We start from the raw sequence: 17,852 nt of genomic DNA on the forward strand, positions 1-17,852 counted from the left end.
ATGTCGGCAGAGCAGACTGACTCCTCTTCCCAGAAGTGTTAGGCGTCTTACCAGTTCCTAATGAGGGGAACCACAAAGAAGCGTCCGGCTGCAACTCTCCCCACAAGCATCTGAACACAGGGGTGACAGTCTGGGAATTCCCCCCGTATGGCAGTGTTTAGGGCCAGAACTTGGGATAAGGCAGCGCAGCCTCTCTGTGGTGCTCTTGCCCCGGTTTTCCAGCGGAGGACTACAGGGGTCTGTAACAGGGAATAGTTCGCCGCATACACCTCACTCAAGTGTGAGCGCCGGGAAGGAGCAAGCACACAACTGAGAATATTTCCCTAGCTTCCACCAGTAGCGTGAACCCACCAGCGCACTGACCCTAACAACAACCTATCCTCTGTAAAGCGCTATATACATAACTGGTAATGAATAATAATACTAATGTCGTTCTCAGCAATATCCGCTACTAAACTGTCTGCAAGTGTCGCCTACCACCCTGATGTCGATGGGGTCACTGTTGACCATGTGACCGGATGCCCCCCTAGCTGTCGGTACATTTAAAGGCACAATGCATTGCAGTACAACACTGACAGGTGGCAATGCAAACTAGCAGCGCCATAAGGGGATCCAGTTGGGCCCCAGGGAGGTTCTTATGCCAAATAAGTATCTGGGGCCTGAAAACCCTAATCACTATTAAAATATAATTGGTGGGAGAACGGCAAAGGGCATTACTGGCTGGAAAAGGGGCCTCTATAGCCTTAAAACCCCATGGTGCGTAGTGTGCTGGGCCTGAGGCCCAGTGTAACAGACTGCAGAGGAAGCCCCAGGCCTAATGTCTGTAATACGCGCCTAATGCATAGAGATACTGTACATCAGTGGTGCTTTAGGGGCCTAGATGAAGGTAAAGCCTAATGCTTCTACTCGGGGTCTAGGGGCATCGGTGGCTTGTCCTGATGACAAAGTTGGGGACAGGAATAAAATGACTTGCAGTACCTTCATCCTTCTGGGGGGATCTCCATTTACTGCCCTCCTCCCCCAGTGCCAGCATGTCCTGCTCCTGGGGGTCTCCCCCTTGGGGCACTATACACAGAAGCAGGTAGAGAGTATAGCACATAAACCGTGCGCTGGATTTATTGCCCTCTCCTCTCCCAGGGCCACTGGGGTGCTGTATTTGCTAACTACAAACTGTACAATGCCTTCTATAATAAATCACTAACCCGGTGACCGATTCTATTGCATATATATTTCTATAACACGTGGCGGAGGACAGAACGTGCTGCACAAAAGCTTTCACTGTGGTACAGTAGGCTGCGTTCTCATAGGCGCCATGGTTAGTCTCGCCTGCAGGAGACGTGATGGGATTCATACTCTTCCCTCCTCATCTCCTCCCCAATTAAATCATTTTCTTGCACCTGTCCTGTATGTATCCCTCATTTTTATACTTCAACGTATAGGTTTTTTTTTAGTTTTTAATCCCAGTTCCCATAAACATCCACACAAGTGCGCAGATGGATCATCCAGCAGGAGCAGTGTCGGACTGGTGCATGAAGGGCCCATCGGGGGATTGCAGTGATAAGGGCCCATACTTAGGGGTGTGGCCAGCCTCCAGAGCAAACTTGCCTACCCTCCCAATTTGGTCGGGAGCCTCCCGAAAATCGGGTGCCGCTCCCGACCTCCCGGGAAGGCAGGCAAGTCTCCCGGCAGCTGCCGACCCTTCCTACCCCCCACCGCAATTACAAGAAGCTCCCCGGCAGCGGGGGGCCTGTGAAGCGATTCACGCAGAATCGCGTCATTTTGGCCCCGCCCCCTGCCTGTAATATCGGCAGTGTAGCGGGGGCGGGGCCAAAATGACGCGATCGCGTAGCTCCGCCCCTGCTCCGCCTGCAAACTCTTGTAGTCTGGCCGGCCCCGCCCCCGTCTGCTGGCCACGACCCCCCCACTCAAGCCGATCTGGCTGCTCCCTCCCGGAAGTGGCAGCCAGGTAGTTGGCAAGCATGCTCCAGAGGGGGTCCCCTTTAAATATATATAGTAAATCTGGGCCCCTTTAAATATTTATATTAATTACTGCTAGTGAATGCATGATAATGTACCAGATTAATAACAGCAATACATTGTAGAAAATACACAATAGTCCTGTGCAGTATAATTCAAGTGCACAGTCTGGAACCTGATCCCTAAAGAAGGGGGTGGGCCCTCAGGCACTGGGGCCCACTGGGGGTTTACCCTGTACCCCTGTGGGCCAGTCCGACCCTGAGCAGGAGTTATCTACTTGTGTCACCTGGTAATCTGTACCCTATATAATCTGTTCCTGACAGGCAGCAGGATAATTAGTCTAATAACCATATTCATGTCATTATCACTGGGCCGGTTACTGCGCAGCCTGACGAGCGCCCGCTTGCAGCGCAGTGCCTCGCCTGTGGGTATCCCTGTTTCATATGGAGAATTGATCTGTATCCTCCAGTGGCTTTCCGTGTTGTCATGACAACCGTCCCTGTCTGAGTCTCTGCCATGCTTCAGCTGACTCGTTATTGGCTGTTTACCATGATCATCAGCGTCTGTCTCATTCCGGGGGGAAGATAATGAATTGGTCTGCTAGCTGGATACATCTATATTTATTAAAGGGCCACTAAAGCTAATCTGCAGACTGATCAAATATGATGCGAGATCTGGTGATAATTACAGACATGCTTCCTTACCATGGTAGGAGTGACTTTTGTTCATCCTATAAAGCTGTCCAGTTGGCTATAATATATAGTGACGCGTTGTGCGGCAAGGCTATTAAAGCCCCTGCCACAGGATAGGGGATGCAGTTAGGAAGCCGACGGTCGAAAATGCCGACCACCGGCTTCCCGACTGTGTAATCCCGGCAAGGTACTAATGACAGGCGTCGAAATCCTGCGCCTGTCATTAGACCTATGCCGGTAGCCCGACGCCCGGCATACCGAACGAAGTTAAGCCGAACGCGGACAGCAGCGGGGGGGGGGGGGGGAGGTTAAGTTTTTATGGCTCCTGGGGGGACTTAAGGTTAGGCACCCCCGTGGGAGACTTAGGGTTAGGCTGCGGGGAAGGGGAGTAGGTTTAGGCACTTAGAGGGGGGTTAGGGTTAGGCACCCCTAAAGGAGGGTTAGGGTAGGGAGTAAGGTTAGCGATACTTACCAAAATGAATGATTGGGATCTTCACCCCTGCCGGGCTGCCGCTGTCGGTGTTACATACTGATACAGGATAGTGCAAATCATGGCAGCGTGAAATTTATTACTGCAACCCCTGCACTTTCCACCTAGACTTCCGGTACGTCATGGGTATTTAATATTCTCACTAGTTAAAGGACCAGAAAATATATATATTTCTGGATGTTATTAGCAGCAAGTTTCCATACCTTGCTAGAATTATATATATATTTTATTATGCAGCTATTGTTCGCTGTTATCAGCTTTTTTGGGGTGGTTGAACTGCTGGCCAATAGGATTGCTGACAGAAAATTAGGAAATGGTTCCTATCATGATCACAATTAAGGTGTATATTTATCATTGTGCAACAATAATACAGATTTTCTATTCCCATTATTTAGCAAAATAACATCCTGCCCTTCTGAGTAGCTCCTGTAACCTTGATGTGTTTAGTGCCGATTTATCAACGGAGGTTGCCCCGATAATTGTGTGCAAACAGGGGTCCGACTCACATGAGGACGGTATTGCAATGCCGTCCAGCTAAATGCAAATACAGCGAGAGGTGTCTGTAGGAAATAGACACCACCTTTTGACACCTGCGATCCGAGTGCAGCGTCTGTAGACCCCGCGTCATATCACCGTCGCTACCATCTGCCAGAGCCAGGAAGTCTGCGTTCGAAGATGCAGACCCTGGCCTTTGCCCTCCAACAAAACCAAGGCGACACACCTAATGACTAACGAGTCCGTTTATAAGGGGAGATGTATCAAACCTTGGAGAGGGATAAAGTGGAGTTGACCAAAGCAACCAATCAGCTTCTAGCTGTCATTTCATAGACTGTGCGAGATAAATGACAGTTAGAAGCTGATTGGTCCCTTTGGGCAGCTTCTCATCTCTCCAAGCCTTGATACATTTCCCCCATACTGTATGGGGACGTTTTCGCTGGCTCATTCTTTCCAATGAAAAGAGGCTCCAGAGTGCAAAGAGGGATCCATTTATACCCATCCACCGCTTACGCCTCTCACCGTGAGCATGTGTGACCTGAGGATGTGCATTCGCCATAACACCCGACGCGTAAATGTTCGCCGCTGGCATTAGCGGCTAGTATAATGGTTTTTAAGGGGTCTTGACATTCGCAGGGGCAGCAGCTTTTCTCAAGCGCTGGCACGCCAGTTGCACAATGATAAATTGCTCCCATAACAGTGTTGGTTTTTTTTTCTGGCGAATTGCGTCAAAATGGGTTAAAAAAAGTACCACAGACTTTTTTGATACGATTGATAAATCGGCCCCTAGAGCTGTGAATGCAGTTAGTAGCTCTATTCTGTAAGACGACTTGTCCTGCTCACGTTGGCGGTCCTCGATGTTATATATAGATTGGCCAGCAGCCAAGAAACGCCTGAAAATGAGGCCCAGACCTTGCGCAGGTCTCGGGGATATCAAAGAGAGAAATGCCAAGTGGACATTTTCTATGTTTGACCTCTATAGAGAAGGATCGTATCTTATATTAAAAAACATAGCCCCTACTTCCCCCCCCAAATAACCAATGTCTGACTTGTGCTTTCGGTATGCCCGCCATTGCAGCTATGTAGCTCCGCAGGACGCCTGCTCTAGGAAAGTTACCCATGTTATTCATTGTTACGGCTCTCAGGACCTGTTTCATGGATGGATGTACAAAGCCGTGGAGAGAGATCAAGTACCAACCAATCGGCTCCTGTCACTTTTCAAACACCGTCCGTAAAATGGCAGTTAGGAGCTGATTAGTTGGTATTTTATCTCTCTCCAAGGTCTTAGTACATGTCCCCTTCAGTAACGGTCTAACGATAGTCCCCGATCCGGATAACTCCTGGTACTGTGATGTCGGTGCACTGCCAGGCCAATGTTGGGTGCTGCCGTTGCGCTCGTTAGCTCTTTATTCAGGCCGCCGTTACATAAGGCAGGGCGCCAATGATGTATAACACAAGGAGTTTGTGGTCACTCCCTAGTATATACTGCGGCCGACCTGTCCTGGCAAATAGCTGGAGCTGGTAATCCACCCGCCCGGCAGTAACATCCAGCCGCTTACCTGCCGGTGATACAATTACATGCGCCAATTCTCTGTCATCTCTCCGGGGAAAACGCACCAGCAGCCAGCAGGGCTTTCCTCAAAGTCCGCCACCTCCATTCCAGATCCAGTATAACCCAGAGCTATAGCGTCACTGTCAGTGTGCATTTGTAGTGAGTCTTCTTTTCTGATTTTGGGGTCTATTTACTAAGCAGTGTTAGACGACAAAGTGAAATGAGATAAGGTGCCAGCCAATCGGCTCCCAACTATTTTTCAAACACAGCCTGTGACATGGCAGTGAGGAGCTGATTGGCTGGTACCTTATCTCATTTCACTTTGTCGCCTAACACTGCTTAGTAGATAGACCCCTTTGTGTTTTCTTAGAGCTGGTTTCCAGTTTACTAACATGTGGCCGTCGTCTTGTACTTCAAATCTACAATGTTAATAGGTCTACTTAAATCAGGCTTATTTCAGAATGTTTATAAGGAGATCACTTATCTCTGATATAGGGCAGTATAACTATCATAACCGTGAGAACCCTGAGAATATACAAAAGTAATACAGGGCCTGGCTATAGATATGATGTTTGCACGCAGGCTATAGATATATGATGTATGCACGCAGGCTATAGATATATGATGTATGCACGCAGGCTATAGATATATGATGTATGCACGCAGGCTATAGATATATGATGTTTGCATGCAGGCTATAGATATATGATGTTTGCACGCAGGCTATAGATATGATGTTTGCACGCAGGCTATAGATATGATGTTTGCACGCAGGCTATAGATATGATGTTTGCACGCAGGCTATAGATATGATGTTTGCACGCAGGCTATAGATATGATGTTTGCACGCAGGCTATAGATATGATGTTTGCACGCAGGCTATAGATATGATGTTTGCACGCAGGCTATAGATATGATGTTTGCACGCAGGCTATAGATATATGATGTATGCACGCAGGCTATAGATATATGATGTATATACGCAGGCTATAGATATATGATGTATATACGCAGGCTATAGATATATGATGCATACACGCAGGCTATAGATATATGATGCATACACGCAGGCTATAGATATATGATGCATGCACGTAGGCTATAGATATATAATGCATGCACGCAGGCTATAGATATATGATGCATGCACGTAGGCTATAGATATATAATGCATGCACGCAGGCTATAGATATATGATGTATATACGCAGGCTATAGATATATGATGCATGCACGTAGGCTATAGATATATAATGCATGCACGTAGGCTATAGATATGATATGACGGACATCCTGGCCTCTTCCCTCCCCCCCAACGGCGGCGACACGTCTCCGTTTCGGGTAACGGAGGTCGTCTCCGCCCCCTCCCCGCCCCCAAACGGCAGCAGACTGTCAATCGCTGACCGTCTGCTGCCAGTTTGCAAGCGGACTCGCAGACCCGCTCTGCACATGCACAGAACAGGTCTGGCGTCTGCGCAGATTCCCAAACATCGGGAATTTGCGTTCACTGCTGAATCAGGCCCACAGTGCTGTGTATTTATATGCGTAATGTGACAGACGTATACCCACCTGTCCTGGGTAAGGTGCAGGCATATATTAATCTTATTTTGCTGCTTCTACACTACAATAACAAGGTCAGCAGGAAGCTAAAGACTGAGAGTTATATAGTGGGAGGAGCAGGGTCCCCAGCAGCACAGAGTATATCAGGAGATGAGTGATGTCTTAGTGAGGACAGGGCTGCATGTGACAGGGGCAGTGACAGGATGTGAGGAGGGGAATGGAGGCAGCAGGAAGTCATAGACTAAGAGATATATAGTGGGAGGAGCAGGGTCCCCAGCAGCACAGAGTATATCAGGAGATGAGTGATGTCTTAGTGAGGACAGGGCTGCATATGACAGGGGCAGTGACAGGATGTGAGGAGGGGAATGGAGGCAGCAGGAAGCCACGGACTGAGAGTTATATAGTGGAAGGAGCAGGGTCTACAGCAGCACAGAGTATATCAAGAGATTAGTGATGTGTCAGTGAGTACAGGGCTGCATGTGATGTGAGTAGGGGAATGGAGGCAGCAGGAAGTCACAGGCTGGGAGTTATATAGTGGAAGGAGCAGGGTCTACAGCAGCACAGAGTATATCAGGAGATTAGTGATGTGTCAGTGAGTACAGGGCTGCATGTGACAGGGGCAGTGACATGATGTGAGGAGGGGAATGGAGGCAGTAGGAAGTCTCAGAGTGCCAGCAAGTTCCTCTGCGTACAGAATGGACCCTAATTTTCGAAGCATTTGGAAAGTCATATCTGCACAATGGAATTCTGAGCCAATGTTCCACCTATAAAGTCACTGACCTGATGATCTCTCTGCTGCAAAGTGCCTCATGCTTCTTGATTATACCATTATATAATGATAGCCTGTAGCAGAGTGGCTGCCACCATATGTACGTGACAGGTACAGTTTTACCAGTCTAGTGAGCAGATGTGTGATGACAGTGTTAGTGCATGGGACTATTGGCGTCCTGTTATTACGTAAACCTTTTATAGATTTCCAAACAAGCAATTGTTCCACTATAGCGAATGCACAAATTGGATTAGCTGTGCGTGTCTGATGTGGGAATGAGCATATGCTATATCAGATGATCACTGCTTTCTGGGGCACACGATCAGCAGCTTACTCACCTCTGTCCTGCATTACTGGGCTGGCCCTGAACCGTGCACAGACCGCTGGGGGGACGAGGCTTGTGAACTGGTCAGCATAGGCAGAGGTCAGACTCTAAGAGTACATTGATCCTAATTGGGGGCCCCACATAGCACTGACAAAAATGTAATGTAGTGACATTTCTCATATTCACAAGGAGTCATCAAATCTCCTTTATTGTCTCTGGATTTGAAGGGAACTTGAAATGAATGTCACTCAGTTGCATTGCATGATTTAAAGAGCCAGCATGCCTAGTTTGTGCTCTCATGAGTTTATTATAGAGTGAGTGGGGACGCCCGGGTAGAATGTGTCCATATTACATGTAATTGGTGATATTAGACTCAGAGTTAGGGTTAGGCAGTACAGGCTTTTGCCTATGGGCTGGAGAGGCTAAGAGGCTACATCTCCCTGTACGGTGCATATATTCTGCTTTTGGATAGTGTTGGGTAGTGTGTCTATATTCTGTTCTGTAAGACACTTGGTGAAGCTACAGGTGGAGATGTACCAAACCTTCCAGAGAGAGAGAGTGGAGAATTGCCCTAAGCAACCAATCGGCTTTGAGCTGCCATTTTATAGGCTGTGCTGGATAAACGACTGTGAGACACTGGTTGCTAGGAGAGTCTTCACCACTCTTATCTCTCTTGAAGGTTTGATGCACCTCCCCCTGCAGAATGTTCTGTGAGCAGTTTGTAAAAAGGGGCTTGGGCACAGGATTTAGGGCCCCAACATGTGATTTATTTATTTATGAAATTCTGATCCTATAGGCATAACCACCACAGAAGCATCATGGCATCTAGCTGTTGGGACTCCATCTCTCATGACACAGCCCCCATATGTACATACATGGGGCCTTGTTGCAATGGGCCCACTCTACTGAAGACCCTGGTCCTTTTTATTTCTTATTTGTATTCCCCTGTACTTCAGCAATGTTACACAACTAATAACTGAGATCTAATGCTAACTGACTTGCCTGCTAAAGTGAGATCATTATTACAAGTCATACATTAGTGCTGAGGTCCAGGTAAGATTTGCATTATGCACTGTGTTACCCGGACATCTTACATCCTCCATAGATGCCGGTGCAGTGTGGCTGGAGCATCATGGGAGTGCAGGAACTGGCTGCAGCTGTTGTGTAGGCCGTCAGCATCAGGGGTCACTTTCTCACTATATTAAGGGTTCTGGGGCAGATGTCCTGTAAGCTCTAAAGGGTGGCTCGAGGGGGAGATGTATCAAACTTACTAATCCTTATGTCTTTGTTTATTGCAGCAATGAGAAGCGTCGGCGGGAACAAGAAAACAAATACCTGGAGGAGCTGGCGGAGCTGCTATCGGCAAATATCGGGGATATAGACAACCTGAGCGTCAAACCGGACAAATGCAAGATCCTGATCAAGAGGATGGACCAGATCCAGCAGCTGAAGAAGAAAAAGCAGGGTAAGACGATGACCGAGGAGGCACCTTATAGGACTGGTCTGGTGACCTATTGAGCATTCGCTGATCGTCTCCACACAATGGAGGGGGTGGGGGCAGCCATTTTGTGGGTTGAAACAATATTTGTGCTAATGCAGCCTAGGAACTGAGAGACTGGTTCATCATCCCACAACATGGCCCGCTGCAAAGTAGAGAGGACCTTGGTGTCTCTTGACTTGTATGGATGCTGTCTCCTGGCTTGTATGGATGCTGTCTCCTGGCTTGTATGGATGCTGTCTCCTGGCTTGTATGGATGCTGTCTCCTGGCTTGTATGGATGCTGTCTCCTGGCTTGTATGGATGCTGTCTCCTGGCTTGTATGGATGCTGTCTCTTGGCTTGTATGGATGCTGTCTCTTGGCTTGTATGGATGCTGTCTCTTGGCTTGTATGGATGCTGTCTCTTGGCTTGTATAAATGCTGTCTCTTGGCTTGTATAAATGCTGTCTCCTGGCTTGAATGGATGCTGTCTCTTGCTTGGCTTGTATGGATGCTGTCTCTTGCTTGGCTTGTATGGATGCTGTCTCTTGCTTGGCTTGTATGGATGCTGTCTCTTGCTTGGCTTGTATGGATGCTGTCTCTTGGCTGGCTTGTATGGATGCTGTCTCTTGGCTTGCTTGTATGGATGCTGTCTCTTGGCTTGCTTGTATGGATGCTGTCTCTTGGCTTGCTTGTATGGATGCTGTCTCTTGGCTTGCTTGTATGGATGCTGTCTCTTGGCTTGCTTGTATGGATGCTGTCTCTTGGCTTGCTTGTATGGATGCTGTCTCTTGGCTTGCTTGTTTGGATGCTGTCTCGGCTTGCTTATATGGATGCTGCCTCTTGGCTTGCTTGTATGGATGCTGCCTCTTGGCTTGCTTGTATGGATGCTGTCTCGGCTTGCTTGTATGGATGCTGTCTCGGCTTGCTTGTATGGATGCTGTCTCGGCTTGCTTGTATGGATGCTGTCTCTTTGCTTGTAGAGATGCTGTCTCTTGGCTTGTATGGATGCTATCCTATATCTTGGCTTGTATGGATGCTGTCTCTAGGCTTGCACAGATGCTGTCTCTTGGCTTGTATGGATGCTATCATATATCTTGGCTTGTATGGATGCTGTCTCTTGGCTTGCATGTATGGATGCTGTCTCGGCTTGCTTATATGGATGCTGCCTCTTGGCTTGCTTGTATGGATGCTGTCTCTTGGCTTGCTTGTTTGGATGCTGTCTCGGCTTGCTTATATGGATGCTGCCTCTTGGCTTGCTTGTATGGATGCTGTCTCGGCTTGCTTGTATGGATGCTGTCTCGGCTTGCTTGTATGGATGCTGTCTCTTTGCTTGTAGAGATGCTGTCTCTTGGCTTGTATGGATGCTATCCTATATCTTGGCTTGTATGGATGCTGTCTCTAGGCTTGCACAGATGCTGTCTCTTGGCTTGTATGGATGCTATCATATATCTTGGCTTGTATGGATGCTGTCTCTTGGCTTGCATGTATGGATGCTGTCTCTTGGCTTGCATGTATGGATGCTGTCTCGGCTTGCTTATATGGATGCTGCCTCTTGGCTTGCTTGTATGGATGCTGTCTTGGCTTGCTTGTATGGATGCTGTCTCTTGGCTTGTATGGATGCTGTCTCTAGGCTTGCATAGATGCTGTCTCTTGGCTTGTATGGATGCTATCCTATATCTTGGCTTGTATGGATGCTGTCTCTTGGCTTGTATGGATGCTGTCTCTAGGATTGCATAGATGCTGTCTCTTGGCTTGTATGGATGCTATCCTATATCTTGGCTTGTATGGATGCTGTCTCTTGGCTTGTATGGATGCTATCCTATATCTTGGCTTGTATGGATGCTGTCTCTTGGCTTGTATGGATGCTGTCTCTTGGCTTGTATGGATGCTGTCTCTTGGCTTGTATGGATGCTGTCTCTTGGCTTGTATGGATGCTGTCTCTTGGCTTGTATGGATGCTGTCTCTTGGCTTGTATGGATGCTGTCTCTTGGCTTGTATGGATGCTGTCTCTTGGCTTGTATGGATGCTGTCTCTTGGCTTGTATGGATGCTGTCTCTTGGCTTGTATGGATGCTGTCTTTTGCTTGGCTTGTATGGATGCTGTCTTTTGCTTGGCTTGTATGGATGCTGTCTCTTGGCTTGTATGGATGCTGTCTCTTGGCTTGTATAGATGCTGTCTCTTGGCTTGTATAGATGCTGTCTCTTGGCTTGTATGGATGCTATCCTATATCTTGGCTTGTATAGATGCTGTCTCTTGGCTTGTGTAGATGCTGTATCTTGGCTTGTATGGATGTCGTCTCTTGGCTTGTATAGATGCCGTCTCTTGGCTTGTATGGATGCTGTCTCTTGGCTTGTATGGATGCTGTCTCTTGCTTGGCTTGTATGGATGCTGTCTCTTGCTTGGCTTGTATGGATGCTGTCTCTTGCTTGGCTTGTATGGATGCTGTCTCTTGCTTGGCTTGTATGGATGCTGTCTCTTGCTTGGCTTGTATGGATGCTGTCTCTTGGCTTGCTTGTATGATGCTGTCTCTTGGCTTGGCTTGTATGAATGCTGTCTCTTGGCTTGCTTGTATGGATGCTGTCTCTTGGCTTGCTTGTATGGATGCTGTCTCTAGGCTTGCACAGATGCTGTCTCTTGGCTTGTATGGATGCTATCATATATCTTGGCTTGTATGGATGCTGTCTCTAGACTTACACAGATGCTGTCTCTTGGCTTGTATGGATGCTATCCTATATCTTGGCTTGTATGGATGCTGTCTCTAGGCTTGTATAGATGCTGTCTCTTGGCTTGTATGGATGCTATCCTATATCTTGGCTTGTATGGATGCTGTCTCTTGGCTTGTATGGATGCTGTCTCTAGGATTGCATAGATGCTGTCTCTTGGCTTGTATGGATGCTATCATATATCTTGGCTTGTATGGATGCTGTCTCTTGGCTTGTATGGATGCTATCATATATCTTGGCTTGTATGGATGCTATCATATATCTTGGCTTGTATGGATGCTATCATATATCTTGGCTTGTATGGATGCTGTCTCTTGGCTTGTGTAGATGCTGTCTCTTGGCTTGTGTAGATGCTGTCTCTTGGCTTGTGTAGATGCTGTCTCTTGGCTTGTGTGGATGCTGTCTCTTGGCTTGTGTGGATGCTGTCTCTTATGGCTTGTGTGGATGCTGTCTCTTATGGCTTGTGTAGATGCTGTCTCTTGGCTTGTGTAGATGCTGTCTCTTGGGTTGTATGGATGCTGTCTCTTGGGTTGTATGGATGCTGTCTCTTGGGTTGTATGGATGCTGTCTCTTGGGTTGTATGGATGCTGTCTCTTGGCTTGTGTGGATGCTGTCTCTTGGCTTGTGTGGATGCTGTCTCTTATGGCTTGTGTAGATGCTGTCTCTTGGCTTGTGTAGATACTGTCTCTTGGGATGTATGGATGCTGTCTCTTGGCTTGTATGGGTGCTGTCTCTTGGCTTGTATGGGTGCTGTCTCTTGGCTTGTTTAGATGCTGGATTTGTCACTTGTGTCTAGTCGCTTGTTGAGATCAGAGAGGCCGTACCGCCATTCTTTTATCGCAGTCCGATTGCAAATAGGCTGGAGGTCTCTGTAAATATGAGAATTTGTAAGTTGGCACCATATTACTGTAACAATGGTAAGAATATTACTGTAACGTGTGATCAGGATCCTCCAGCAGGAGATAAGTGAGGAAAAAATGCAAGCGATCTAGAAGAAAGATGGATGACATTTTGTAAATTTTTGAAAAGTGCTCCCATACTTATAGCAGTGTCTTGTGGCCCAGCTAGCTGAGCATCTACCGCTGCTATTGGAACCTGAAGGTTGCACTGAGCAGTGGGGACAGTATCTTGGGCTAGGCTTGGCTCAGTCATGGCCCAATACAGGTGCAGTCCGCGGAGCTGGCTGACGTGCCAGGAAGTATTCCGTTACTCTTGGTGTAGTCTGGAAGTGAACCATTCAGGTCCCGGTTTGTGCGCTGTTTGCTTTTCCTCTCCCTCCATGAGCTTATGTTTGCTGCCAGGCTGGATTATTTTATTAATGAGAAGCAGCGAGGGCGAGATGATGTTCTGTATACAGGGAGATTGTTTTCCAGAAGCGTGCGCTGAGTGTTGGGCCTATAAAAATCTGTGAGGAAGTCGCCACAAGCTTGTCTCTTCCTTGGCTGCCATCCACCCTCCCGAAAAAAAAAAAAAATGTATTTGCTCTCTGATTATTAAAATCAGATCTGGCAGAACCTCGCCGTCACTTTAACCTTCTGATGCATCTGTGCCCAGCATACGGGCGGCTTGTTTTAAATGTCAGCAAACGCTGCACCTCTAATGTGGTCGTTCTAGAGGAGGGGGTAGTGCAGGGGTCTTCAACCTTGGCCCTCCAGCTGCAGTGGAACTACACATCCCAGCATGCACTGCCATAGTTTTAGCATGCTGTTATATCAAAAAGGTGGCAGTGCATGCTGGGATGTGTAGTTCCACAGCAGCTGGAGGGCCAAAGTTGAAGACCCCTGGGGGGGTAGTGTGTAATTCGGAGAATATCACGCAAGAACTTCAGGTCAGGTTGCCGGTTGCACCGGTGCAGAGTAACCGGCAAGTGGTCCATCGTTACGTTTCTGCTTAACTGTTTCCCACCATTTACCCTTCATGTCGCGGCAGTGAAGATCGCCCATTACTGGGTGTCAGTACTCGGAACAGTTATTTCAGTGCAAATCCCCTGCAGGTGGTGGAATAGCTAATTACTGTAGGAACAGACAAAAGACAGTGTGTTCTGTACATTTATTAAAGAGTACTGTAATGCCTTGACTGCTACAGTATAAGAAAGGCGTATTGATAATACTGTATTAATATTGTATTGATAATGGACGTGTGAATGAGGCCTCCCCAGGGCCCTGTGCTACGTACCGATGTGAGGATTACTGTATAGCGAAGTAGTTGAATTGTTTAATGGGATATATAGACAATAGGTCAAACCAGGCCATTACCAGACACTCGGCAAAGTCTGTAGCACGGTTTATTCAAACAAAGGCAAGAAGATATTCTATTATTCTGTCATTTTCTCCATTTTCCACAATAACAGAGGTTTCTATTTCTTACTATTTAATGTTTGTTTTAGCCATTGATATTTTGCACGCCTTGTGATATTGGGCCGAATTCAATTCAACGCAAATTGAATAGCGCCGGGAAGGAGCTCCCGACTCTATTCAATTCAGAGCGCTGTTTTGTCGGGGAAAGCCCGTTCTTGCGGCCCTCGCACCTTAAACATGGTGTTTAGTCGCGAGAACGGGCATTCTCCGACTAAACTGCTCAGCGCGATGCTGTTTCCATGGCGCTACGGACAGAAAACGGCATTGCGCCTGTAGTTTTGTCGGACTTCTGCTCGCATCCCCAGGGAGGTGCCAGAAGAAATCCTTTAGCCGCCCAAACAGCGCGGTGTATTGAATAGCTGCGGGGGCTCCCTCCCGTTGGCGATTCAGCTCCGCATTGAATTGAATTCGGCCCATTGAGTCGGTAGGAGAAGCATAATGCTCTGCAATTAGATTCTTTACAAAACGAAAAAATAAAAGTGATAAAGAAGCTGCAGGATTTTAGAACCTAGGGCGCCGATTCAGACGTTATTCCGATGTATTCGCAGTTCAGCAATGTTTCGCAAGTGCGCATGCGCAAAAGTCCAGGACTCCATTGCTGCATACACGTGAACACAAGTGTCCTGTGCCGTTTGGTATCGCTAAAGGGGGGTATCCACTAGACGATAAAGTTGAACGATAATGATAAAATCGTTTGATAATCGTTCAAACATCGTTTGAACATCGTTTGCAAATCGTGCAGTAATTGTTTCTAACGATGTACGATGCGCGCTCCCGCTGGTCGTTTGATCGTCTCCTCCATCGACTGAACATGTAGGTCAATTTCACTTGATTGCTTACAAATTGTTTACACATCGTTTACACATCGTTCAAGCTGAACGATCAAACAATGAACCACTGTCTGCCCACTATAGCTGAAAGCTCTCAATCACAGATTGAAACAACATAGTTTATCGTTAGATCGTTTGCAAATCGTTCAGAGTGGAAGATCATGTTTCAAGGGAAACTTCAAGGGAAAATCGTTAAGAGGTTGGACAGGGATAAAATAGTCTAGTGGATGCCCCCCATAACACTTGAGAAGGGGTCTGCGATTCCTGGGTGTATCAGGGTGGAGACTGGGAGGTGACCTAAAGTCGTTGCAAAAAGGGGCAGTCTCATGGTCGTGTTAGGGGGGTGTCACAGGTGTGTCTGGGTTCCCAATCGCCAATCCAGAGCTTCAGAGCCCATATTTAGTTAGCGGAGAGTAGTTAGAGTATACCCTGGGCTACCACAAATTTCGATGGTGCGACCAATTTTGCGTCGATGTTGGTATGTTTACATAGACCATCGCCATAGTCTCAGCGCTCGCACACTCCATCGCACCGTCCCGTGCAAAGGGAAGGCTGAGATTAGCTTCTGTATATTCCCGCCACCGCTATTGCGAGAGGGGCGGCGGCCGCGTCGCCATCACCAGCCATTTCTGAATCAAGCCATTGGTCAGGTATATATCGAAAATGATGGTTTTGTCTGTGTGAAAAATCTGGTTATTTGGTGCCCAACAGGGATCTGTGATGTCATTGTCCATCCTTAGGGGAGAGGGGGTGACTGGCGGAGAGTCCGAGCCGGGGCCACCTGCCAGATCACCGTGTTGCCAGATCTTTATGGTAAATATGCAAGTAATGTACCTGTCTTGTGATGAGCGGTAGAAATGCCTGTCTACGCTGCACAGTTAGGTAAGGTATTACACTGGTGATAGAGCTGTAATCGTCTTATTTCTATCATTGTTGGAATAGGTGTTTTATTTGGCTTTAGTAGCTGGTGTTTCTGGGAGTTGGTCCACAGATGATAAGAGGGGACCATCTTTCCTGAATATTAGTGTCTCTGAGCGTGGAAATCGTCACTGAGGGGCGTAGTGGCGGTTTCGGACATAGTGGAGCCATGTTACTTGTATGCGCACGTGTACTGCTTTTGTACGGATTTGGACGCCCGGTAGCAGAAACGTAAGGGGCGTTCCTGGACGTTAACGGGGGGGGGGGGGGGCGACCAAAAAGACGCACAGAGATGCTAAGTCTTATGAGAATGTCGCAGGCGTGTCGTGGGAGTGTCACAGGAAGCCGCAGCGTACAAAGCCAATGAACCGCTCACATAAGAGTCCATGGTCAGACGGAGATCTGCTCCTGCCATAGGGCTGGTGCTGATTTTGATGGTTTGACCGATGATGGCGTCTACAAAAGCACCAATCAGTAGTTCAGCATCTACGCTGGCTGTCATTGGGCGTCTCAGTCCTGGCACACCGGCATCTTTGGTTGCACAGATTCACAATCTGACTTTGTAGCGGCATTAGCATAAAAACGCGGACGCAACTGCGGCAGAATACGCGGCTGGGTCTGCGTCAGGCTATGAATCAGCCCCTGAGTATATGCAGTTACCAACAACTGACTGTGCCACAGATGCCACGCCAGTCTTATTACGCTGGCACGAACGTCACTTCTAGCGCAGCCATGATATAACGTTGCTATGCATTTACAAGTGTTGCATAGTGTATTGCCCTGTGTACGGATTCTGTAGCCATTGACCTCTCAGCCGCCCTATTAGTTGTAATCTGGATTTGCCTCCCCCAAACACCACCACAGCGGCCGGTTATTCCAACTGCCTCAACAGCAAATGAAAGGATCCTGGTGTCCAGGATACTGCAGGAAATCCTGGGAAACGGTGTCTTCCTCTACTGCTATTATTCCACCATTAATAGGCCTGGATTACGCCGGATTCATCTGTGTTAGCAGCAAATGCTCCGGACTGCGAGCACTGCCAGCCCGCAACCTGCAGATTACCGCGGCTGGGAACAGGACCAGACCCAGGATGTTGGCATAACGGTCACCCAACCATTAAAGTGTCTCCTTTCCGTCCTCCTCTCTGTTACTTCAGCAGCTTTTAATCTTCCAGCAACTTTTTTTTGTTTTGCTTTTGTTTCTCCATTCACAATTTTATTTTTTTCTTTCCTTCTTGGCAGTTCCGCTCTGAGCCCCAGCTACTGTACAATCCCCGCTCTATTAATGTTTATCTGCGAGCGGCGGGGACACAAGCCAAAGACGGGAAGGAGCCATGTCAGAGGCTTAGCCGTGCTCATGTGAACCTCACCCAGCCGGCACGCAGGGTTCCTGTTATTTAAAGTAGGAAGCTGATGCTTTTAGGGAAAGAAGGGCCAACTTTGGGTGGCTTCCAGTGCGAGTAATGTACAGTTGGCAGAGACGGCTTCTCGCATGGATGTGGCAGGATCCTGAGGTTCTCTTGCCAAGGCCGGGGAACAGGAGCCAGAGGGGAGGGCCGGGCCGCTAATTTCCAGGCCTCCCGTGTCTTGCCGGAGGTTTGCTCTTTGAGGTAGTGGGGAGGCTGCCTGCTGCTTTTCACCAGCTCCAGCCGAGCCTCCTTCTGCCGGCCAGCGAGGCGAGAAAAG

The 17,852-nt window shown here is 48.0% G+C and overlaps 1 protein-coding gene across 4 annotated transcripts in view; it reads left to right on the forward strand.

Annotated features, from left to right (window-relative positions):
- NCOA1 (nuclear receptor coactivator 1) overlaps positions 1–17,852 on the forward strand; it is a 369,979-nt gene that overhangs the window by 218,013 nt on the left and 134,114 nt on the right. For all 4 annotated transcript variants that reach the window (XM_088447565.1, XM_088447564.1, XM_088447566.1 and 1 more), the window contains exon 3: positions 9,158–9,324. In XM_088447565.1, coding sequence (XP_088303691.1) covers positions 9,158–9,324 — 167 coding nt within the window. The remainder of the gene's footprint in view (positions 1–9,157; positions 9,325–17,852) is intronic.

Source organism: Taudactylus pleione, unplaced genomic scaffold (genome assembly GCF_031769625.1).
Source record: "Taudactylus pleione unplaced genomic scaffold, aTauple2 ptg000434l, whole genome shotgun sequence".
NCBI classification, from domain to species: domain Eukaryota; kingdom Metazoa; phylum Chordata; class Amphibia; order Anura; family Myobatrachidae; genus Taudactylus; species Taudactylus pleione.